This window comes from Uloborus diversus, chromosome 7, assembly GCF_026930045.1.
Source record: "Uloborus diversus isolate 005 chromosome 7, Udiv.v.3.1, whole genome shotgun sequence".
In the NCBI taxonomy this organism is placed as follows: domain Eukaryota; kingdom Metazoa; phylum Arthropoda; class Arachnida; order Araneae; family Uloboridae; genus Uloborus; species Uloborus diversus.
This window is the reverse complement of record NC_072737.1, coordinates 155348569-155375571: the sequence shown is the minus strand read 5'-3', so window position 1 is coordinate 155375571 and position 27003 is coordinate 155348569. Positions and strand designations below refer to the sequence as shown.

Below are 27003 nucleotides of genomic sequence, written 5' to 3'. Positions count from 1 at the left end.
GTTTCTTTTTGAAATATCAAAATTTTTTATATATCGAAATCCCAGCAAATTTCTATGTTCATTTCATAGAAAAATTGTTTCTATATATCGAAAAAATCTCTATATATCGAATTTTTTTTCGAGACATTCGTAGATTTTTTTTTCCACTTCAGACTTTGTCTCATGAAAAATGAAGGTTAGGGGAGAAAATTATGTTTACTAAAGGTTGCTACGAATCTCATAAGGAATCTAGGGTTGAGGGGTGTGTAGATAGGTCGTTGTTTCGTTCTGGAGCTCTTAAATTCCCTCAAGTTTATTTCAAATCTTAGTTGTAACCAGTAACATTGTAAATTCAGTTTCAAGTTCTCCCTTTTGTCTGTTGATTATCATTCCTAGTCTTTTTAGCTGCAGTAAAAACCATTCAAGTGAAGTAGATTGATTTTTTACTTTTCTTTCGATTACATTGTCAAAACGAAAATATCCTAATGTTGTGGAAGTTGAATTGAAGAAGAATGAAGATGTATGAAGGCGCAAAAATATGTAATTTCTGTTATTTTTTTAATTACTAACTTTTATTTAATCCGATGCTCGTATCAATTAGAAATTGGGTTTCATACACGTAAATAAGCTTTAATTTTAATGTTTTAAGAGACTTTTAGGATAAAATAAGATCGTTTCTATACATCAAAATTTCTATACATCGAATTTTTTCCCGATAATTTGCTACTTCGATATATGGAGGTCCGACTGTATACGAAACTCTAAGAAACGTTTTGTCCAAACTGCCCCGCACGTGACCGTGGAATCACCCATTAGTCACACAAACAGTTTCGTGCTCCCTCGTTTATATTCCCGCGATTTCCAGCTCATCCCTGAAATCCTCACTACAAATGCATTTTTACCGGTCCGGCGAAAAGCTCTCAAATTGACTTTCAGAGCAGATCGCCCTCGCATTGCTTTATAAGTGCTTATTAAGAAAGCTCTCAGGAACGCACTCTGGGAGCTATTTTGCCAATGAAATATCACCCAAAAGAGAGCAATCAAGTGCCGGAGAAGAAATCAATGAAGGAGCCAGGCTCCGGCGTTTACAGCGAAACTAAGAGGTATTTATCTTTATCCCTCCTTTAACTTTCATTTCTATTTTCTTTTATTTGTTTTCTTCCAACCCGCCTGCTATCTGTCCGTGAGAATCATCAATCAAAAGACGTCAGATTAATTTTTGAAAAGCGTTGAAAAGTTTTCATTTTCAAGGGAGAAAAAGAGAAGCGATTGGCTCTAACCGTAAAAACAACGGGATCTGTTTCGTGTAGCGAATTTTTATGACGAGCGTTTTTAAAAATCTTTCGAGAGCGTTTTTCTATTGTTATGACAGTACCCGTGGTAGTTTAGAGATAAACATGTTGATGGAGATGAAAGTAACAAAGTGAAAATGCTGTAAAAAATAGAGATGGTGCTAAGAGATGGAAGCTTATTGCTCTTCTTCTACTTCTCGGGAAGTGCTAACAACCCTCTCTACTCAATAAGTTCAGAGAAAAAAAGAAAGAAAGAAAGCTTTCTATGTTTTATGAAGAAACATAAGGCAGGCAAGTTTTATTGAGTGGTGTGATGAATCTAAAATCTTTACAGACATTTAATTATGTGCATAAAGGTTTATAGTGTAGGTTTAAAGAACCGACTTTGTTGTAGTCACATATTTTAATTTAAGCCTATAATATATTTTACACAATTTGAAATAGACTGTACTAACATCGACATACATGCATTTAGTATTGTTCAGTATTGTTCATCTTGAAACAAGTTAAGAATATTTCGGATAGTGAATTCAGTTCTGCGAGGGGTTCTTTTTACTTTCTTTTACAAAAAAAGGAAGTATTGTATTCGCGAAAAAATTTTCACTCAAAATTCGGCCTTAATTTCCATTTTGCTCACCCCTGAATTTGTGTTGAGTTTTTTTTTTTTTTTTCAGTCCGACCACACGCGGATAAGTGCCTAAGAACGTATAAACACCCGAAATATCAATTTTGACATTCCCCGAATTAATTACAACGACTTTTCTCGTGACATCCGTATGTACGTATGTGCGGATGTGCGTATGTGCGTATGTATGTCGCATAACTCAAGAACGGTATGTCCTAGAAAGTTGAAATTTGGTAATCTCCTAGTGGGGTCTAGTTGTGCACCTCCCTTTTTGGTTGCATTTGGATGTTTCTAAAGGGGTCTTTTGGCCCTTTTTTGGGGGGAAATCATTGGTAATTTTGATGTAAGCTCAAGTGGTGTTATAATTTGGCGGACACTTGGCGATATATCGCCAGTCTTTTGGTCGCCAAATCACTTTGGCGATTTTTTTATTTTTAAATCTGGTTTCAATTTGGCCACTGGTGGTGATATTTTAGAGAGTAAACTATTGAATCACATTAAAATTGCCAATAATGGGAAAATGACATTAAAATTTGAGTAAAAGGAAGTCATGTGATGCACACATCAGCTCGTTTTCGATAACATCATAAAATTGTATAGTTTTATGTACTACACTTTTCTCTTAAAAATGTATATTTTTTCTTCTAATTGCTGCTAAATGTTTACTTAATTTGCAAACGCTAAATAATTATACTTCGTTTATGTTATACATTATATTTCAAGAACGTAAGTGTAACTTGAAAAAAAAATGGTCCAGATCTACGAGACTTGGTATACTGACTTGTTGTTATTGTTGTTTAAATCACTCCGATATCCGAGCCCGAGTAGACGGCGCTACCCGGTTTAAGGCTTCCGTTTACAGAGCACCACTTAAGTGGAATTCCGATTTAGCACAGACAGCACACCATAGATGGAAATTCCATATAGCAACGTTTTTATAACTTTGATCCACACCAGAAGTCAAACAATTCCTGGTTCAGTACTCACAGCGATATTCATTCACCTGAACGATTTAATGATCACGACATATTAACGTACCCCAGTTGTCATCAGCGAACGCGGAGGACCTTCGAGCGAGAGGCATCGAATCCGTAACTCTCCAGTTACGAGTTCCACTTCTTACTGATCTGGCTGATATTGACGTGATTGGAATAGTGATGCAGATGATTATAATTTCAGCAGTAATGACTAAGGAGGAATTTATGAAATGCTCACTTATTTAGGAAACAGTGAGCGTTTATTAGAGCCAATGTACTCGAGACCTTAAGCCTTCTCGGAATACCACCAAATTAGTTGATCAGTTGCTGCATTTTAAAGTCATAATATAACTCATTGAAGAATGGTAACTTAATTAACTCAGTGCCCAACCAGTTATCGGCCTGTATAGACGTATTCTAAAGGTGCCTCTAAAACATAATGAGTTTTCAACATATTTTTTTTTTTCAGTCACTGGTCAATAGAAGAATTTTTTGCTTTGGGTTTGTGATAGTTTGTTCAGATACGGAAATACTATACAGAGTTTTATGGTCCTAGTTCAGTTTTCCCAAGTTACCTTTTTGCCTATTTTCCCAGTAAAAGTCAGAGAAAGAAGAAAAAAGCATGAAAGAAGGCTTAATGCATCTTGAAAAGATCGCGAAAAGCAAAAAAAATAAAAATAAATAAATAAATAAAATAAAATAAAATAAATAAATAAATAAATAAAATAAAAATAAATAAATAAATAAATAAAATAAAAATAAATAAATAAATAAACAAAAGAATTAAAAAATATTGAAAAATTAAAATTCGGAAAGTAGAGTATTGAGATGGGGAAAAATGTCTGTCGGTCTGCTTGTCTTCTCTAATAACTTTTGAGTGAATAGTCCAATTCGAACATTTTTTTTTTGTTCGAAAGATCTCGGCGAGGACACCTCATTCCCATACTTCATTTTTTGATTCAAACAAACTTTCGTTCAATTTTGAACAGTTCAAAAAAACTTATCATTAACGAGTACGGAGAAATTCAAAGCAATCCGAACTTGGAGGCGAAATTGCTTCAAACAAATTTTGTAGGAGTAAGTTTTTGATGAAAAACCTATATAAAATATATTTTTGATTTGAACAATTTTCTGTTCAATTTTGAACAGTTCAAATTCCTTAATATTATCCCCTATAGGGAAACTGAAAGACAATGTAGATTTTGAACTTGAAGGCGGATGTACTTCAAACAAATTTTGTTGGAAATAGCTCTTGACGACAAAACTCCTTACTCCGACTCCTTGGGGCATCTGACTCCGACTCCGGCTCCTGTGCCCGAAAGTTAGTCGGTCTCCGACTCTGACTTCGGTGCTTTGACAAAAATTTACTCACGGAGTAAAAATGACTGACTCCGACTATTGGAAATTCGACTCCAACTTCGACTCTTTTATCCCAAAATAAGTCCGACTCCGACTCCGCAAACATTGCCAGAGTTGCGGAATTTTAGGAAAATGACCACTTTTAACTCCCAAATCTGACTCTTTTGTCCCAAAATAAGATCCGACTCCGACTTCGTAACCATGGTTTTTACTGTGAAATAATTATTTTTATTATGATTTGTTTTTATTTTTGCTCTAAAGTTTTAATTTATGTATTCAATTTTAGGCAGAGAAGTTTGGAGTCCTTTGTGTTTCTTCTTAAAGGTATGCGCAGACGATTTTTTTTCAACAGTGAAAATTATTTCTTTAAGTTGACATTTTATTGTTTTTATTTATTTTTGAAATTATATTAATTCATTTTTAAAATTATTTTTCTGGTAACAGGGGAAAAACAAACGATTTTTCATTTTTTTTGATGTGATGTATTTATTTTAATGAGCTTATTAATTTAAATTTTTTTTTTCATTTTGAAAGAGGGTAAAGATTTTTTTCAGGGTGCAGCTACTTTATTTGTTCGTTCATTTATTTTTTACGCATCTAAATATTTAGATGAGTAAGGCATATTTTATTTCTAGAAATCGGTTTAATTTTTTTTTAAAAAAATGTGATATAAATAATTTGCGATTCTAGCTAGTTTTGATCAGATACTGGAAAGTCGATATCGTATACGGGAAAGTAGGCTCATTTAGTTCTGGACGAAGCTTCTTGTTTGTCTTTTAGTAAAATGTGTAACATTAATAAAAGGCATGCATTAACTACCTGAAATCTTTCATTTTTGATAAATGATCCTTTTGTAGTTCAAACCAAATTTGATCTGCTTTCAATGCATCTTAAAGTTGTGTCATTTGTCAAGGTCATTTAACTTCAAAAGAATTCATCCAGTCAAACAGTGCACTAAAACTTCACAGTTTTCTTAGCTAAAACCAACTGTTTTTTCGAACGTCTATCCGCACTTATTTATTTGTGAATATTTCTTAAACATCCCAAAAGTGGTTAGTGGAAGAAATTAGAACTTGGTATTTAGAATTTGCATTGCATCTCCAGTGCTTTTTCCTATTTCTGTTTGGATGAGATTTGGATAACCGCGGTGTTCATAATGAAATATTTTTTCATTGAAATATCACGTCGAATTTTTAAAAATGGAGTAAACATGTTTTCTCATTTTTTTTGAAAACCCCTTCGGTACCAAAAAAAAAATGTCAGTGGAGGAATTTTCATTGCGGTGTTATCTTTTGTGTTGCTCTAAAGTATTATAATCATAAATTAAAAAAACTCGCAATGTAACGCATTACACATAATTATTTATTACTTTCTTTTTCTCATATTTTCTTTTTTTTAAAAATATATTACAGGCCGATACTCTCGCTGAGCGTTGTTATGAGCAGGGCGACGGAGTCGGAGCGAAAATAACCGACTCTGGCTCCGACTCCAACTCCGGGAATTCCAAAGCCTATGACGCCAACTCCGACTCCGCAAGCACTGGCATTGTAGCGGACTTTGAAATAAAATGACCAACTCCGATTCCGACTGTTTGGAGTTTAAGATTTCGACTCTGATCCCTTAATTCAAAAATCAGTCCGACTCCGCAGTCCTGGTTACTTTCTGACCACGGATTGTATGGAAAGACAAACATCCGTTTTACAACCGGAAATGGACGAATCTATTATTTTTTTACCGATGTCAGCTTTTGAAGAAGCAGAGTCTCATTCAAATGAGCGGAACACGCGCATCAAATTTTTACTTTTCCCCCTTATTCACATAGATTCATCATATTTGGACATTTGAAAATTCCATGCAATCCGTGGTTGGACAGTACAAGAGTTTTATTTTCCATTTGTCACATTAAAAGAGTTTTAATAATACCAATAACCTCGACAATGATCAGGACAAAGGTATTTATATTTAAAAAAAAAACATAAAATATGCAATGCAAAACTAACTTTCTCCATAACATTCCAATACATTATAGAGTTGATGCAATCCCATTATTCCAAATTCAAATCTCAAAAAAAAAAAAAAAAAAAAAAAAAGTGCTATCTCTTTAGAAAAACATTGATTCGTCGATGCAGATCAATCAGAAAATCAGATTACACCAGATCACGACACCATCTATGCATAGCAAAGGTATACATAAAAAACTGCTTAAACGAATCATAAAGCATAAGATCATTATGTAAAATAACTTATTACCGATTCCCTTGTAATCTCTTCAGTAAAGAACCTACATACGCATAGTTTTGCATTTAAACTTTCATTTGTGGGGGGGGGAGGTATCGAGAGGACCATTAGCCCCAACCGCAGATGGTCGGGAGTATTGGGATTACAACGTGATGAACAAAATGTAAATGACGCTATCAAACGTCCCTGATACAATAAAATCATTTGATAATGAATACGCAGTCGGAGCAGTGGAATAGGTATTTGGGGAATAAGAGAAGATTGTGATGAGAGGAGACGGAAGGGGGGAGGGGGTATTTTCGTTATCGTAATTCGTTTTCAAATGAACATGGAAACGAAGCCTTCGGAAATGAACCTGCTATTGTGATTATTCGTCGTATTTTGTTTTATTGCTTCCGAAGATGATGTATATTTAGCAGTCTTTTCTAAGTGATGTACAAGATAAAATTGCTTTCAAAATTACAATGAAGGTAGGCAACTAGGAAGGCAACTGAGTGGGTTCTGGTGCAACATGTTTTCTTTTTCTCGTTAAAAAGAAATGGGGGAGACCGGGGCAAGATGACTATGTTAACAATTTTTGTGGTTTATTAATTTCTTTTTAAGGAGAGTAAAATTAATTTTACATGAGCTGTTAGAGTTGTCCTTTGTAGTATTAAATATATTACCATTTAATTTTTCAAATAAAAATAACGATGGATATTTTTATTTTTTCATAACCTTAACAAATCGTCATCTTGTCCCAGTACTGGGGCAAGATGACTTTGACCTTGGGGCAAGATGACAACGTTGAAAAAGGTTGAACATATTTTATGTTTTGAATATGTAACCTAGTTTTACAAATGATAACTGTGTTTTTACATCTTACAAAGTATCAAATTAAGCGCAATGTTGAAGTGTTAAGTTGTGCAGCTAACAGTAGACACAAATAAAAATGCCATTTCCGTAATTGGAACATTCCTCATGCCACCACTTTTTGCTTTTACAGCCCTGGGTCCATTCTTCTGTTGGAGGGTCACAATATTCCATTTTCCAAGCAGGGCATCTTAGAACACCATTCTTTGAAGTTGATGCAACTGGATTCCTCAGCATGACTTGTATAGGCTTGGGCCTACAGGAACTTGGTTTGAGTTTTTTTACTCCCTTTTTAGCTTCACGAGTTTATTTTCCTTGTTTTTTTTTCCTTGCGATTTGCTCCTTGTTCTGACATTTCTTTGATGGGTTGCTTGTAAGAATGTTGAGCTCAGTTTTCTGCTTTTCCTTTTTGTTTTCTCACATTGTGTTGCTTTAGTCATTGCGCTGAAATCAGAAACACTAACAGGCTTCTTTGGTGCATCGGAATCAGTATTTGCCATAACTTCTGCCATTTCGTCTGGACGGTTTATATGTTGGTTTTCTGCTCTCAAGGTCTGAGGATTAGCACTATAACTCTCAGTTTCAACTCCAACAACGTCATAGTCCGCTTAAAACAACAGAATTAAGAGTCTCGATCCCTCATTCTTTAAACCCTTTATCGACATTTCCAACTGTAGCTGCTCTGAAGTAAGCGGTGCTCAAAAGCTCACCAATTTTTTTGTCTGTGATAATTTGTCCAAGATGAATGACCATAAAGTTGTCACATGCTTGGCTATGGTAGGTTTTTATGACGCATCAGGAGCTAAAGACGATGCGATGTGCGGGGTGGCAACCCAACCATGATAATGTTTTTTCACTGCAATATAAGATAGCCTGCAAAATTATGTGAGGTTTATGATTGTCAATAATCAACAGAGCAGAAGATTCTTTGCTTGGTTGAATTCATTTAACTAGTCATTTTGTCAACCAGTTTATAAATAGCCTCTGGTCACCCGCTTTCGAACGATACCTCCCTTGATTCAATACGTCCTTTAGCCGAAGAGGAGATAGAAGAGAAGCGCAAGGTCGCGTGGAGAAACACACATATAAATAAGCGTTTACAGGATTTAATAAAATTTATAGAGTAGTTAGTTTAATAAATCCCGAAACACGGGCAAGAACTCGTCATCTTTCCCCCCGTATCGGCCCGTCATCTTGCCCCGGACTGCCTGTTTGAACGAAATCTTCTCCATTGCCAAAACGGAAGGCGATTAATTGACATTTATTCATGGTAATAGGTATTATTTAAACTAAGTTACTCATAAATACGAAAGAGACGCGATATATCCTATCTTAATCTGTAGTAGAGCTTATTTACACACGCATAAATGTTATACCGTGGCAACGGTAAACAATCAGAGCTTCATAACTGACACAAATATGGCGATTTCAGCGTCTTTATACTATTGCTGAAAGAACAGCAGATAGGAGAGCCAGTAGCATGCAGTTGATGCTATTACCCAGTTTAAAACGGAAAAATTAAGGCATTCGTCATCTTGCCCGGCTCGTCATCTTGCCCCGGTCTCCCCTACATCTAAATTTTCCATTGTAATTTCTCATGTCAATTACGATAAATTTAATTATGCCAGAAAAAAATAGAAAAGCACTTTGAACGTATTTTTTTGTACACTGTGATTACAGTAAGCACTTGACCGAAAAATACTTACCGAAACACTTGAAACAACACAAAAAATATTGGTAGCTGAATTAATGCAAATATTTTGCTTACTTTACAGTTCTATTATGAGGAAGAAAGTAATGACAAATATATGTTTCACATTGACAGTTACTGTCTGACCATCGATTACATAGAAACATAGATTAATAATAAGAGTAGACCGATCTTCCCCAGACTTGCTGATGAAAAAATTGGTTCATGGATACATCATGTGACTGGTGGAAGGCTCGGCGAAAACTTTGGCGGCATGGTTGCCAGCTGGCAGGATTATCTATAGTTTGGCACTCGGCATGTATTTTAAGGCGTAATGTGTTTTTATTATAATTTTTTTCCCAGGTGCAGAGATGATTGAACTGTTTTTCTTTTAGTTATGCATTATTTTGACATTAGTAATTAGTTTTTGATCGCAGTTTTCAATAATTTTAATTTCATTCGGAACTACTACATCAGCGTTGGCGTAAACGTTTTGCGTTAACGCAAAAATGTACTAATCGATATCTTAAATTGAAATTATAGGTAAAAATCTTACCGTTTGCCGATTCTTTTTGGGCGCTTGCATCTTTAAATGCTTGGAGAGTTATTGAAATTGAATAAAGAAAATGCTATCTAAACGAAAAACTCACTATATTAGCAAAATATTTACAACTTAGAATAACAAATTTACAAATCGGACTCCATAAAAGATCATTCTTCCGTGTTCCATCAATTCTATTTATTTTATTTCTCGCGGGCGTTGATCGTCTGCTACGATCAACGCCCGCTGTTGCTAGGATATCCACCAGTCACATGGTTTGGTTTATGAGCAGCAAAAGGGTTGCCATAGCTTAGTCTACTCTTATTATTAGTCTATGCATAGAAAAGCTAATATCCGGTATATAGGCGGAAATGGACGTATCTATTAGCTTATAGGGGTGTTAGTTGGTTTGTTTCAGATGCGCACTTTTGGCTCTCTACTATTTAGCCTTAGTTTTGTAAAAATGAAAATGGCTCACAGCAACATTTTATAAATCTCAAGTATATTCGATTTATATTCTCATGACAAAAATTAATTGATTTATTTATTCACAACAAAGTTTTGAGCTTACCATTTTGCTTTTACGTTCCTGAAAGAAATGAAAATATTTTCTTTTCTTTTTGTTGTTTCCATGGTAACTATTTTTGTTTCCCCTTATTTTATTTTTGAAAATGCAATAAATGAATAAGGCACTAGTGACATTATAAAACGTGTGCATCAAAATCCCATCGTTATTTTCCCCTCTCCCCTGTTGGATTCATTCAGATGGAATCGTCTTTACTTGGCAAATTGTCAAATTACATATAATCCGTGGTCAAACAGTATTCTAGTAAGAAATTATCTCGCGCTTTGGTAAAATGATTTTGGCTTATGTTTGATGCCTTTTTATCCATAATTTCTCTTCTTTTGCAATAAAAAAGGTATTCCTGCAACCCCAAAACACGTGTGTGCAGTTTTCTTCAAGTTTGTGTTTTTTAATATTACACTATATTATAATTTACCTTTCAAGCTATTTATTTCTTAGTTCAGGTATAGTTTTGAACATTTATGAATTGTAGATATCTCAGCATAGAATAGTCTAGCTATTATCCGATTGCCATTGTTTGATCTTGTCGTACAGGTTTTAGATTAAAACTTTATAGAATTTTTTACAAACCAATAATGTTTTTCATTTGGTACTACGAAATGTTCTGAAATTAATTAAAAGTCAATCTTCTGATAAACGAAGATCAGAAAAAACTAGTATGTTGTGGCCATCATGAAATTTTTTTCTATATCTTTCTTATGAACTCTGTTCCTTCCCCAAGCTTGACGAGGAAGCAATATTCCCAACAAAAACAAAATTACACACGGGTCATTTCACGTCAAATCGCCTAAGGTCATGAGCCGTCATATCTCAGATTTTGTCCATTATTTTTTACGAATAGATATCTATGAGATGAGCTTTTTTTTTTAGTAGATTGTTTGAATAACAATTACGCTTTGGAGAATATTTAAAAATGCGATTTTTGATCAATTTTCGGAGTCACCGTTTTGGCATGAATTTAGAAAATTTCTAAGCATCCTTCATGTGTTTTCAAGCAGCTCACTTCGAAAACATTCCATGAACTTTCATGGATTGATCTGATAGTCAATATAGTGAAGTCGTTTTCGAAATTTTGAAAGCATTTTTGTTCTTAAAGAGCATGTTTAAAACATAGAAGTTGACTATTTTCAAATAATTTGACAAAGTTTACTTTTTTTTAAACAATATTTAAATCGGTGTACGTATTCAATTTCCTTTTTTATGCTTCTGCGCAGGATATCTCAAGTGATGAAATGCCATTCACTGATGCCATAGCAAAATATTTAATTCACTTCTTAATTATTATATCATAGAAACGCGGTAGACAGCAAGCGTAAGCACTCAGCGCTTCCAGTGGAATAGCACGCTAAATTTCACCACTTGTGACGTCATAAAGACCACGCCGTGTTTAAAAAAAAGAACATTTAAAAAAATTTAAAATATTTAAACGTTTTGAAAATAAAAGATTTTTCTCACTCCATGTTTTTTTATTTATTTACTAGCCGCCTGCGGCGACCAGCTGGCTCGCCTTTTTACGCCATTCGCTTTTCTTTGCAAGCAGCCACCTACGGCGGCTGTTTGGCTAACTTGTCATTTACCTTTTTACTTCAAGTTTGCCGCCTTCGGCGGCTGTTCAAATAAATTTGACAGCAGTATTAAACAATCCATCTCTGTCTTTTTTGTGCCATTCACATTTTTAAGCCAAGATTGCCGCCTTCGGCGGCTATCTACCCTTACGATGATCTATCTCTTAGTTTTCTTATCCATCTCTATTTATTTTAACCTCCCCGCCCATTTCCTACTAAAAACAAAGATCACTCAAAAAACCGCTTTTTTTTATTTAAGCAGAGCAAAAATTCCAAATCTCCAAAATTCCCCGTAGTGTGCAAAAAGTAGCGTTTGACAAAGAAAAAAAAATATCGCTGTTTTTATTGAAATAAATGCGCACAACTATAAAATCTAACCTAATAATAATGCAGCAAAACGTCCAGCTTGGGCGGGGGGGGGGGAATGGAAAAAGAAATAAATGCAATCCCTAAATAAACAAAAAAAAAAAAAAAAAGGAAAGATAAAATGCAAGCGCTGCTGGAAAAACACGTGGTCATCACTTCATAAAATGTAGAAGTAATCTATATAGGTTAAAAAAAAATAGTGACGTCAGAGACATAAAAGATTGAAGAACGCTTTTTTCGACCGATGCGTGGAAAGACATGATGTGTTCAGAATTAAAAAAATTGTAAAAAAAAAAACTATTGCGTATTTTTAAGAACTTTTTTCTTCTGAAGAGGGCGAAATGTTTTTACTATTAGAAACTTAAATTTTAGAAATGAGGCTTTGATACTTCTCGCAGGGATGATATTAGAAAAAAATAAAACCCAAAAAAAATGCAAATTAAAGGTTTTTTTCAAAAATTCATAAAAAATAGAAAAACTGCTCTATCTTCAAAATTTTTTCATTCATCATATTTAAAATTAAATTTCCTACACTATAGTACAAAAAATATTTGTGTGGTGCGATTGGTTCTTGGTCTGTGAGTTAAAACGTAATAAAAAGTACAAAAAAACACATAAAACATTAAATAACTTTTTTTATAATTAAAATTTCAAAAATCGAAGCCCGAGGTGCACATTTTCGGCAGAAACTGCAACTGTATACCAAATTTCAACTTTCTAGGCCTTACCGTTTTACCGGGAAGCGTGTCACACACACACACACACACAAACATCTTATTTTATTATATGTATAGATTTTATTTATTTATTTTTTTTTTTTTGCTCATTCTATCACCTTTAGTGACTCTTGACTGAAGGAAACAACCCCATTCAATCAATCAAAGCGCTTGGCCATTATTGAAAATCAACTCACCCTGCATTTGTTCTGCAGCCGATGCATGGCTTTTGGATCACACTGTAACTTCATGAGTTTGATTTTCGTGTCCTCCTCTTCGGACTTCGGAGATTTCTGCCCAGCCACGAGATTCGTCAAGTAGCCGGACCGGTCCGAAATGGCTTTCTGCAACACTTTTTCCTCTTCTCGTCGTTGCCTCTGCACCTTTTGACGAAGGATATCGCAGCGGAATACATCACAGTAGTCGTCAAGGCACACTGTTTCCTCCGTCTGTAAGGAATCAGAGTCCAGTTATCTTTCTTAAAACTAACTTGCCAAAATAAAGAATTCTTAAATTAATAAAACAAAATTAAAGACTATTATAGATTTACTTCAATAATCATTAGGGTAGATCAAAAAAACCGGTTTTTTTTTTTTTTTTTTTTTTTTTTAAATTTCAGAATTGCGTTACCTCTCAAAAATTGCAGTTTCGTATCCTCAATTAGGGAAAAATTAAAAAAAAAATCGAAGTTGAAGTCCACTGCTCGCGCATAAGGCTGAAAATTTGAAAAAATATGTTAAAATAGAAATTTTCAGAAAATAGTAAAATTATTTTTTTTTTTTTGCATTTTTTCATAACGCAACAGCCATAAATTGTTAGTATATTTTGAGTAGTTTAAACCTAAAAAAAATATATTTTATAACTTTTACATAAGACATTAGTTAGCGCATACGCTTTATATTGGGCTACAAATTTCAGGACATTTTAGCCCATTTAAAGGCATATGCGCAAACGAAAGAACTTATGTAAAAGCTATAAAATATTTTTTAGGTTCAAACTACGCTATATATTAACAATTTATGGCGGTTGCCATATAAAAACATAAAAAAAACTAAATTTATTATTTTTTGAAAAATTCAATTTTTAGCATATTTTACCAAATTTTCAGCCTTATGCGAAAACTGAAGATCACAACTTAGATTCTTTTTCACCAATTGAGGATAATAAACTACAACTTTTGAGAGGCAAGGCGATTTCAGAACAAAAAAATCTTTTTTTTTTTTTGAACCACCCTGTTCATGTAATGGTTTGAAATACCATTAGTTAGTTTAAAATAGTTAGTTTAAAATATGTTCTCACTTGAAGGAGACTGGTAAATATACAGTAAAACACTTGTTAAAACTAAGAAGTTGCCGCCACAGAAACACAAGCTGGCTCACTGCTCTAAAATTTGGGATAAGAGGTTGGGGACTGGTACTGTCGTTACTTGAGAATTTGTCGAGATTGTTTCGCTTGATGCTATCTTAATAAAACATACGATGTTCACATGTGCTTCCCTTTCCTTTACGTTTGGTAATCTTCAAACACAAAGTAAACGATATTAGATACACTAAGCACGTTATTTTCGTACAGTTGATAGGTTTTATAACATTTTAAAATTTTGCTCATACATTCATTGAGGGAAAATACATTAATTTCTTGATGATGAAACAGCTGACTAAAGCCAGAGCCTTTTGTGCAAGTAATTCATCAACTAACAACTATTTGCATTGAGAAATGGACTCTTTGTAGCTTCGCACGCGTAACTGATTTGTTTTGTAAAAATTTGCTTTTGCATAATGTTGATCACAGTTTTATGCGGTACATTGTTCAATGAAAAGGGATTCTTTTTTCATTTTTTTTTCTCTAAAAAGGTCTTGACCTAAAGGAGACAATACCTTACTCAAGGTGAATACTCTAAACGCGGTTTCTTCTTGAATTGAGTGAATTGAGGCAGTGAGAAGCAAAGGGATGTAAGTGGCAAAATTAAAATTTTCGAGATAACTTGCGCGAATGGTAGGTAAACTTTTTTTCTGTCTTGGGGCAAGTGATAGTACTAGTAGCCAAGGTAGGTGCTGCTAGACAGCATGATTTGGAAAACCTTTTCAATTTAAAGCCTACCTAGGAACGAAACTTTAAACGTGTTTTACTCAAATCTTGAAACTGTCCACTTACATCCCTTTCCTTCTCACTGCCTCAATTGACCTGATTCAATCTTACTTACCATTCCCATTGTCTTGGAGTGGGAGGCATCCCAGTGTGTCACAAACGTATTCTCGCATCGGAATTTCTGTCCACAAACGGGACAGTTCCAAATGTCTTCTCCTGGCGTCTTCGTCGCCTCCAACTCGGTTTGCAGCCACCAGAACATGTCCCGCTGAGGATGCAGGGGGCAATCCATGGGAAGTGACACTCTGTATCGTTCCACAATCGGCAGGAAGCGCTTGGGGAAAAGAAACAGAATATAAAACAAAAATGTTTAAGGCTTTCACTGCTGGCGTCAATATGAAGAAATAACGTGTCCGGGCTTATTGGCCTAGGTCTAAAGGAAAAAGAAAATCCAAACGTTTCGTCAAGCTCTGCGGCTGACATCATCAGTGGATGCCATCCACTGATGATCTCAGCCGCAGAGCTTGACGAAACCATCCACTGATGATGTCAACCGCAGAGCTTTAGAAACCATCCACTGATGATGTCACTGATGATGTTGACGAAACGCTTGGATATTCTTTTTCTTTTAGACCATGGACAATAAGCCTGGACGCATTATTTCTTCATATAGAACAAAAATATTTAAAATATTAACAAAATGTTATACTTCTTGTTAACCTTTTTCCGTATTATCGGTGTTCGGATTAGCAAGGTTCTCCAAAATTAGAAATCGTTTATGAACAATAAATTAAAAATGCATAATCATTTAAAAGGTTAAATTCTGTTTTAACAGAAGTCTGAAAGTTGTGCAGGTATTTATAACTCAAAATATTATTTTCAAAATGATTACAATTATTCCTTTTATATAACCGCATTTTACTTGATAATTTTTTATTTACAGTTATATAGGACAAGCGTTTTAAACCTTTGAATCTCTGAGCCTCCCTTTGAACGCGAAAAAGGGTATCCCCCCTCCCTGCACACATGCCGTATGTGGTCAGTACAAATACAGTCAAACCTCCATATATCGAACTTCCACATAGCGAAATTTTCTATATACTATCAAAATCCCAGCAAATTTCTATGTTCATTATATAGAAAAATTGTTTCTATATATCGAAAAAATCTCTATATATCGATATTTTTTTCGAGACATTCGTAGATTTTTTTTCCACTTTAGACTGTTTGTCGCATGAAAAATGAAGGTTAGAGGAGAAAATTATGTTCACTAAAGGTTGTTACGGAGCTCATAAGGAATCTGGAGTTGAAGGGTGTGTAGTTAAGTCGTTGTTCCATTCTGAGGATCTTAAATTCCCTCAAGTTTATTTCAAATCTTAGTTGTAACTAGTAAAACTGTAAAACCAGTTTCAATTTAGCCTTTTTGTCTGTTAATTATCATTCCTAGTCTTCTTAGCTTCAGTAAAAATCATTCAAGTAGATTGATTTTTTTACTTTTCTCTCGATCACATGGTTAAAACGAAAATCCCCTAATGTTGCAATCAAGTTGAAATGCCGAAGAATATGAAGATTTATGTTGGCATAAAATTGTAATTTCTGTTAATTTTTTAATCATTAACTTTCATTTAATCCGATGCTCGTATAAATTATAAATTGGGTTTCATACACGAAAATTAGCTTTAATTTTAATGTTTTAGAATACTTTTATGATAAAATAAGATCGTTTCCATACATCGAAATTTCTATACATCGAATTTTTTCCGGCAATTGACTACTTCGATATATGGAGGTCCTACTGATGTAATACAATCGGAAATTGATGCTAAGCTTGCGAGGATAGCTGAAGTAAAGTTGGTTATTAAGAGAAAATATAGGTAATTTTTCATAAAATATCATATTACTATACAACTTTTATTATGGTACACGAGTATTATTCTTTAAAAAAATGAAATCTAAGAATCAAAGAATAAAAGAAAAATTTATTGGAAACAATAGTACCAATCGCTCTCATGAAATTTGACACTCAACATTCAAAAAAGGCTTTCAGCATTCATACTCAACATTCGTTATCCCTAGACATTTGCTTCAAAATTACATTTAAAATCAATTGCCTGTTTCTGAACATGGTCCGAAGGTGTATTTTAGTCTATTGCAAAGCATCGTTTGAAAATTTCGTCTTCCAGTTTTCTTAACTAGGTAATATCTAGAAACTAGCCGGTAGTTTCAATTCTCAATGCCACCAAATGCCCCAATAGAAGTTCATACCATTAATTTATCTTTGCGTAATGGGAGATATACATTCATATTGTGAAGGAGGCTATTGAATCCTGAAGAAATGAAAAAGATGGTACTATAAACTTTTAAAAAGTGCAAAAAAAAAAATAAAAAAAAAAAATAAAAAAAAAAAAAAAAAAAAATAAATAAATAAATAATTTTAACTTTGACATCTTGAATTCAAATTATGTTATTCGCAATCACGAGTGTGTGTGTGTATGTAGGCGTGTGTGTTTGTGTGCGTGGGGGGGTATGTGCATGTGTGTTTGTGTGTGTGTGGGTAGTTGTGCGTTTGTGTGTGAGGGGGTATGTTTATGTGTGACTAGGTGTGTCTGTATATATGCATGTGTGTATGTGTGTGTGTGCGTAGGTGTATGTGTAAGTGTAGGCAAGTAAGTGACGCAGCTTGCAGACGGTTTTCGCTAGAGAGCAGCATCGTGAGGCGGCCGACCGACGGTGGTAGGGAGGCGGGGGAAAATAAAATCATAGGAATTCAAAACTGTCAAGTGAGAACAATAAGCAATCGTGATTGCTCAAAAAAGAAAAGAAAAAAATGGAAATATCAGTATTATTTACATTTTCCCAAAAACTGGGCAAATTATAGTTATTTTACTTTATTTTTAAATTATTTTTCTCCACTGTCACCCCCTTGAAGTTCTTTTTCGCTCCCTAGAGGGCATTCTCCCACTTTGGTTAAGAATCGCTGAAATATGTAGCATTTCAAAATTAAAAGAAATTTTTACAGCAATTCTTTATATTACTAGAACTTTTTTTAAAAGAAATTTGCTATATAAGTTTTCTTAAGTGTGCATCCTTTAAATTAATTTTTTATTATATAAAAATAACGACTCGTTTCAGCAAACTTATTAAATTTTATTCAATAAACAGGGTTTTTTCCCATACAAACTAAAGAACTGATCGAAACCCATAACTTTAAAAATGCAATAAAAATAAATGTTTATTGATAAAAGTCTCAAAATGAACATTTAAAATTTAATAGCCCAGACATCATGTTTTTAATACTTTTCAAATTAAATATTCGAGATGAAAGTGTCAGTATCCTTTCTGTTTTAATTGAATTCAAGCAATATTGTGAAATATGTACCGGTAAAAAATTATTTAAATTGGGATTGCTTTCTAAAAAAGTGTTTGTCGGAAAAAATGTTACAAACTCATACCGTTGGCCTTTTTTGCCTCTTATGACTCTCAAAATAAACTCTTTGTAATCGCAATTCTGCGAGTACTTTTTATTATTCATTTCCTTTCTGTTGAATTGGTAAATTGAATTTTTCCCGAAAGATATCCCCAGCGACTTCTCATTTAAATGCATATTGAGTCATATGCCTCGCAGAAAAGTACGGATCCAAGAAAATTAGTTCGGTTCTCACGATTTAGCTATTCATAAAAATAAACGCATTCCGTTCTTAATGTTTGTTTTCTTCTTCATTTTTCTGTTTATCCAATGAGAAAATACAGTTAATAAAACTGGAGCAAGTCGTTTTATTCCCCCTTTTTGCTTTGTCAACTTCATTTTGCAATTTCCATTCAGCTTGTATTGACCGTTTTAATGAACTACAAATATAAGAGCACTTAATGATTTGAAATGAATTACTAAATTGAATATTTATTTCCTTCTTTTCTGAAAAGACCGTATTCTATATTATACACAAAAACAAAATTATTAATTGGAATAATTAAGTTTTTTTTGTTTATGTTGGCTCTTAATTGGAAACAAAAGTTTTTTTTATTAAAACGGCTTATCTTTATTAAAAATATTTCAGTAAAATTACTTTTAATTAAAAAAAGAAGTTAAATTGTAAGGGTTTTTTTTTTTTTTTTTGAAAATATAATTTCATATTTTGGTTATTTGCTTTTATTTTGTTCAATTCCTACTATTAGTTCATACTTTCTCCATCTATTTATTTATTTATTTTGTTCAACTCTTGCTACTCAATTTACACCCACTTCCTGAGATCAGATTCTTTTGAAATTTGATATGCGCCCTCAGACCCACTGACAATGCCATATTCTTTAATCATACTAATTAGTTACCTATTAATTTTTAGTTTCATACAATTTTAATCAACATTTGTGAGACCCCATAATATGAGGGCAAAAAAAAAATGCTCTCACAAATAATAATTAACTATCCATAGATCCATAGAAACCCCTGATTTTTCTGCATCAGATAAAATTTGTTCCAATTTTCCTACTTGGTTATTGGAACGGAAGCAATAATTGTTTTTAGTAACTTTCCTGCTAAAATGTATCTGCTCCTTCAATTTAAAGCTCGTTGTTGATCACTGCTTTTTATTAAAATGTATCTCAAATTTTTAAAGAAATATAAATATTACAACAGGTAACCGTTCTATGATGAAAAAAAGTGACTGGTTTCATTCGTACACAGCATGAAAACGGTGCCAAACAGTGTTTTACATGATTGTTTTTAAACTAGCAATTCGCGCGTCAAGATATGACGGGTGAAAATTGCTTTTACATTTGAAGGAAGCAACTGCCTGTTTGGTGATAGTTTGATAGTAGAAATTTTAACCCTAACTCCAGTGGATTAACCCTAAATTCCACTGCACTGTGAAAAAGTATAAATTAACAAGTAAAGGAGTGAATGAATACGAAAATAAATGAATCACTAAATGGAGGAATGTAAATGAATGAATTAATAAATGAATACGTAAGTGATTTAGTAAATGATTGAGCGAATAAACAAAATAAAGTATTTCAATTTGCCCCATCCACTTTCCCGCATATACTTGACATTGTAAAAAATGTATAAAATACAAATAAGCTAAGTATTAACTAAATAATGATTTCACTGAGTATTAGAATGCCTTAATTAATATTTAAAATGCTAATAACAATAACTTTATCATTTTATAATGATACAAATGATTTTTGAATTGCAAAACATTTTACAATACGAGAATCAATGCTTGAAAATTTCCTGTATTATCATACGTATTATTTTTGGTGGTATTTTATTCCTGATTGGAACAGATTACATGTGCTACTATATAGTGAAATTTTACCAGATAGGTGACGCTAAAATCAGAGTAAATATTTCAACATTTCACTTTGCCCCGCTTTTTCACTTTATCTCACCCCTAGTAACTCTTGCTCTAAAAATCAGAGGAGAGTTACACCTACTATAAAAAACATTTTTGCAGATATTATAATATAATTTAAACATTTTTGAGTATTTTTTCTCAAGAACCTTGCCAACGTCCAGGAAGAGCACCTCCGTGAGGAGGCCGTGCACATAGAAAAGAATCGCAAGCCATTCAACAGTCAAGTGAAAACACTAAGCAATCGTAATTGCTTTCAAAAAAAGGAGATACCTGAATTAATTATTTTCCAAGCACCTATTATAGTTGGTAAGAGATTTAAAAAAAGGGGGGGAGGGTAGTAACAAAGGCGTTTATAACTGTTATGAAAACTTGTAAAATATCTATTATTTATGATAAGAGATAAAACCATTTTGGATATTTCTATCATTTCTACTCGTTATTTCAAGTTTTTTAATATTGGCATTTCCTCTGCTCAAAAAAAAAAAAAAAAAAAAAAAAAACATTACAAGTTCAATCTAAATTTTAAAAAATCAGCCAAATCTAAAAATAAATCAATTAATGAAACTTCCTATCAAACTTTAAATAATCCGAGAAATCCGATGTATTATTTATCACCAGTAATGCTAAGAATTCACATAATGCAGATAACGTATCCCAGTTTCATTCATAAATAACAAATCTTAAGCGTTTAAAATTAAAAAAAAGAGCATCTTTTTGAAAAATCAATTTTTTTTAAATTACTGCAAATCGTATTGAGATATTTTCTTAAAACTTGGAATTGTTGATAAATCGAAATTCTGAGGTTTTTTTTTTTTTTGATACATCATATATTTTTGGACAGTTTTATTGTGAAAAGACATTATGGACGAAAAATTACTTTTGCTGTAACAGGTTTGTAAATTTAATGTATTTTCTTGTGTCAAAGTTTGGAAGTTGGTTAAATTTTCAATATCCTCAATGTTTCTGACAGAATTTAACTTTTTCTCTCATGTAAAAAAATAGGGTTAAATTTTTCGTGAAGTTTAACGTAAAAAATCAAGGAAATGTTATTAGTTTTACAGATGCAGTTCAGTGAAAAAAAATAAGACTGGTGACTAATCAATCACGTGCTAAAATCAAACGCGGAGGTAATATTTAACCTAGTAAAAAATTAGAAAATCCATGTAAAGTAGAAGTTTATAGGTAAAGCAAAATTGACTCTAGATTTTTTTCTATTTTTAACCTTTTTGAATATTTGAAGAACCTCGCCAACGCCCGTGCAGAGGCTGAGCTCATCAAAAAGAATTGCACGCCAATCAACAATCAAGTGAAAACAATGAGCAATCGCAATTGTTTTTTTTTTCTTTTTAACTTGAGTACCTGAGTTGATTATTTTTCAAGTGCCTATTATAGCTGATAAGAGGTTTAAAAAAAAATGGGTAATGGCAAAGCCGTTTTTAACTGTTATGAACACTTGTAAAATATGTTCCACTACCCACAAAGTGTTAACGCAGAAAAGCTTATTTTACAGCTCAAGTGATCGTCGGTTTTAGTATGGCAGATATATACAGGGTGTCCGAGAAAGATCCGTACAACTTCAAAAATTAATTGAAAAAGAAACAATAGGGTTATAGCGAAACTAATTAGTACATTAGATAGAATAACTCAAAAAGTTTTTTTCTGCAGTATGTTTCTGACCATACATGGTGCGACATGTCACTCAAAGGAATATTAAAGCATTTTAGTTATTTCAATGGCGGATCGTGGCTCATGTGGAATTGGATTATCGTCTTGATATTGTTCTTGCTACGAAAGGTTCTCATGTAAAAATTTCCTAAGGTAATTACTTAAGTTATAGGGAAAAAACTTTTTGAGTTATTCTATCTAATGTACTAATTAGTTTCACTGTAACCCTATTGTTTCTTTTTCAATAAATTTTTGAAGTTGTACGGATCTTTCTCGGACACCCTGTATTTTTATGAAGCAGTGAGGCATTTCTCATTCAAAACATAGATAGCGTTTCAAAAACTACCCTCTCTAAACTCCCTCCCCCAAGCCACCCCCCGAAATGTGAGGTATCTAAATTAATCATTTTCGAGTGATAAGAGATAAAACCATTTTGGATATTATTCCTATCGTCCTTTTTAAATGTTGCTATTCAAAGGCTTGTAAAATATGCTTCACTACTTATAAACAGTTAACGTAGAAAAGTTCTTTTTACATTTCAAGCGATCGTTCGTTTTTGTACCGTAGAAATATGTTTTCAAGGGCAAGTGATGATTTTCTCATTAAAAACATTGACAACTTTTCAGCTTCACCCTTCACCCCCCCCCCCCCAAAAAAAAGAGAAAAATCCATCCCATATAGTATCTGAAGTAACTACTTTTCAACTATCTATTGTAGTTGATAAGATATAAAATCATTTTGGATATTAATATTTTTTAAAAGGCCGCTATTTGAAAACTTGTAAAAAAAATACTTTTCACTACCTACAAAGTGTTAGCGTTGAAAAGCTCGTTTTACAGCTCAAGCAATCGTCACTTCGATTATCGGAGAAATATATTTTTATGAACAAAAGATATATTTCTCGTTTAAAACATAGGCAGCTTTTAAAGACTCCCTACCCTCCACCTAAAAATTAATTACTTTTTAAATATCTATTAAAGTTAATAACAGATAAATCCTATTGGAGGACAATAATATAGCTCTTTTAAAATGCCTCGAAAACTTGTAAAATATGTTCCACTACCTGAGCGTAGAAATGCTCGTTTTACAGCTCAAGCGATCGTTGATTTTAGCATCAGAGAGATGCATTTTTTATAAAGAAGCAATGTAAATTTCTCCTTTAAAACATTGAGAACTCTCCCCCCTCCCCCCCTCAAAAAAACACAAACGGTATCCAACATAATTATTCTTTAACCAACTATTATAGTTGATCAGAGATAAAATTATTTTGGTTAGGAATAATATCGTCTTTTTAAAATGATCCGGTTTGAAAGTTTGTAAAACGAGTTTCACTACCTACAAAGTGTTAGCGTAAAAAAGCTCGTTTTACAGCTCAAGCGATTGTTGTTTTTAATATTAGAGAGATGTATTTTTATAAAGAAGCAATGTAAATTTCTCCTTAAAAACATTGAGAGCTCTCCCCCCCCCCAAAAAAAAAACATACGGTATCTAACATAATTATTCTTCAAGTAACTATTATGGTTGATCAGAGATAAAATTATTTTGGTTAGGGATAATATCGTCTTTTAAAAATGATCCGGTTTGAAAACTTGTAAAACGAGTTTCACTACCTACAAAGTGTTAGCGTAAAAAAGCTCGTTTTACAGCCCAAGCGATCGTCTTTTGTACTATCGGAGAAATATATTTTTATAAACAAGCGATTTAAATTTCTCATTTTAAACATTGACAGCTTTTCACTCCCCTCCCTCCAAAAAATCATACGGTATCTGAAATAATTCATTTTTAACTATATATTACAGTTGATCAGAGATAAAATCATTTTGGATAGAAATAATTTCGCTTTTTTAAAATGCCACTCTTTGAAAACTTGTAAAACATGTTTAACTTCCTACAAAGTGTTAGCGATTAAAAACTCTATTTAGAGCCCAAGCGGTCGTTTTTGTAGTATCGGATAGATACTACAAAGCTGCACTTTATTATCACCATTTTTTTTGAGCAATCACGATTGCTTATTGCTTTCATTTGACTGTTTTCGGCGTCCTATCATTTTATTTTCCCACCGCCGCCCTCCGCACCATCACTGCCGACCGGCTCCTCACGATGCTGCTCCTATAGCGAAAGCCGTTTCCAGGTTGTATCCATGTCCTACACACACGCGCATACATACACAACTTCACACACACACGCACACATACACACACGCACATACACACATACACACACGCATACATTCAGACACCTACACACACAGAAAAACATACACACATACACACACGCATACATTCAGACACCTACACACACAGAAAAACAAACACACATACACACACGCATACATTCAGACGCCTACACACACAGAAAAACATACACAAATACACACATTTGCCCACACATTCATGCCTGCAGACAGACACAAACACATATGCCTACACACACATACACATACCCCGCCCCCACGCACACACATTCATACACACAACTACTCACACGCTTATGCCGGCACACAGATACAAACACACATGCCTACACACATACACATACCCCCTACACACAAACACACATACCCCCCATACACGAACACACACACCTACATACACACACTCGTGATTGCGAAAAACATAATTTGAATTCAAGATATCAAAATTCCATTTTTTTTTTTTTTCAAATTCCTTGAGCATTTTGTTAATATGATTTGTCTGCCGTTCTTAATAAAATTTTGAAAATCAAAAATGGGTATGTAACATTTTTGCTATCATTCTCCTGGACAACATTTTTGTTTTAAATAGAAGAAGCAATTTAATTCTACTCATAGTATATTAAATACACCTCCAGCTCAGTCAGTCCTCGGATGGAATGACTGAGCTGGCGGTGTATTTTATGTATTTTTGACTTAGCCCTGGCTATAAGGCGGTAACTTACTAAAAATCTACTCATAGTGTTTAGTTAAATTAAGAGGATAGAATAAAAAAAATAACATTCTTTACTTTAATTATAACCCTGAGCCTTTGTAACAGGCAAGTTATAAGGAAAATGTCATTTTCCTGACGCAAGAAATTGTCACTCTCCTGGCGCAAAAAAAAAAAAAAAAAAAAAAAAGTCACTCTCCCTAATCAGGTAAATACTAAAATTAGAGAATCAGAAAAAACAAACAATAGAACTTAATGTGAAAATTGTTATTATTTTTTTTTGTTTAGAATTTCAGTATAGCAATTGAAAAATATATGTTTTTTTTTTTGTTAAAATAACTATTCGTTATTCAGAAGCGTAAGCTATCAGAGTGAATAGTGTGGAAAAACCTATTTAAAGGGACTGGGACTCGAAGAGATGTTTGCTATTTGGGAGTGTCCGTCAGGGGAGGTTTTCATAAATTTAGTTTTTTCATGCAAAAGCATACTTTTTGATTTAGGTTACATTTTTTCCCCTATTACTTTAACTAAATTTTTGTTAAGCTTTGATGTAACACATTTTGTCACACTCCTGTTGCTTGCTGCTTGTCACTCTCCTGGTGTGTGTGTGAAAATTGGACACCCTTTTTTTTAGGTGAGTAGCATAGTTAAAGCGAGTTCCTTCTATTTTTCCCTTAATAAATTCCTAACAAAAAGTAAGTATTATTTTTTCAGATGTTTTTAAGCATTTTTATTTTTTAAAAAATTGGGATTTTAAAATATCAGGTTTTGGAAGAATCACCCAGATGTATTTCACATTTAAAACATTAGCAGCTTTTCAGTCCCCCCCCCCCCCACACACAAAAATGTGGTATCTGAATTAATTACTTTTTAAATATCTAGTATAGTTGGCAAGAGACAAAATCGTTTTATGTATTAATAACATAGCAAGTTTCAAATGCCGCAAGAACTTGTAAAATATGTTCCACTACCTTAACATAAAAATGCTCTTTTTTTTAAATCTCCTACTTCCCCTTCCCGCCCCCAAAAGGCTCACAAAGTAGTAGCGTAAAAATGCTGATTTTACAGCTCAAGCGATCGTTGGTTTTAGTATCGGAGAAATGCTTTTATAAACAAGTGGTATATTTTTTTCATTTAAAACATTGGCAGCTTTTAAAGAACCCCTACCCCTAGACACAATTTCCCTCTCCTGAAAACCTGGCAGCATCTGAATTACTTTTCAAGTAGTTATTATAGTTGATAAGAAATATAATTACTTTGGGTATTAATATTATAGTACTTTTTAAATGCCCATATATAAAAACTTGTGAAATACGTTTCACTACCTGTAAAGTGTCAGTGAAGAAAAGCTCGTTTTACAGCGATTATCCGTTTTAATATCGGAGAAATTTGCTTTTAATGACAAGTAATGTAGTTATCGTTTTAAACATTGACAATTTATCAAAAAAAAAAAAAAAATGTGGTAACTGAAATAATGTTTTTTCAACTATCTGTTATAGATGATAAGATATAAAATTATTTTGGATGTTAAATATAGCCTTTTAAAAATGCCAGTATTTGAAAACTTGTAAAACGTGTTTCACAACCTACAATTCTCCTTTTACAGCTCAAACGATTGTCGGTTTTAGTATTAGGGTGATTCCACGGTCACAACAAGTGGGACATTTTTCACAACATTTTTCTTCTAGTTTCTTATATTTTCAGAAAAGTAAGTCCTGAAAGTTAAAAGTTTGTTGATCAAATGAAAATACTTGACCCGTGTGATTTGTTAAACAAAAATTATTTTTCCAATTTATTTTTTAAGTAGTATTTTTAAAATGAAGTTTATGTGTCACGTGTGGAACGCACTTTTAGACATCTGTTTTAGAGTTCCTTATTTTATCAATATATCTTTCGAATCTGTTGATGCAAGTTTGTTATGGGGACCGTGAACCTTCCAAATAGCTCAAATCGGTCCAAAATATGATTTTTTTATTCAGTGGAAGTAACAATATATGAAGTGTGCTGAATCGAATGAAAAAAATCGCTTGTTGATCTGAAGTTTTATCGCGAAAATATACGCGTTTGAAAAAAAAGTAAACAGAGCGTGTTTTCAATTAAAATGACTGAAAAATATATAAACAAAGTAGAAAAACTAAGTAAAACTAAGTGTCAAACATGTAAACTAAGGTTCAATAAATCCTTACATTGGTATTAATGTCAAA

General features: G+C 33.1%; 1 protein-coding gene across 1 annotated transcript in view; it reads right to left on the bottom strand.

Moving 5' to 3' along the window:
• LOC129226229 (uncharacterized) overlaps positions 1-27003 on the bottom strand; it is an 80753-nt gene that overhangs the window by 41204 nt on the left and 12546 nt on the right. The window contains exons 3-4 of the mRNA XM_054860828.1: positions 14990-15208; positions 12984-13235 (exon numbers count right to left, since the gene is read on the bottom strand). Coding sequence (XP_054716803.1) covers positions 12984-13235; positions 14990-15208 — 471 coding nt within the window. The remainder of the gene's footprint in view (positions 1-12983; positions 13236-14989; positions 15209-27003) is intronic.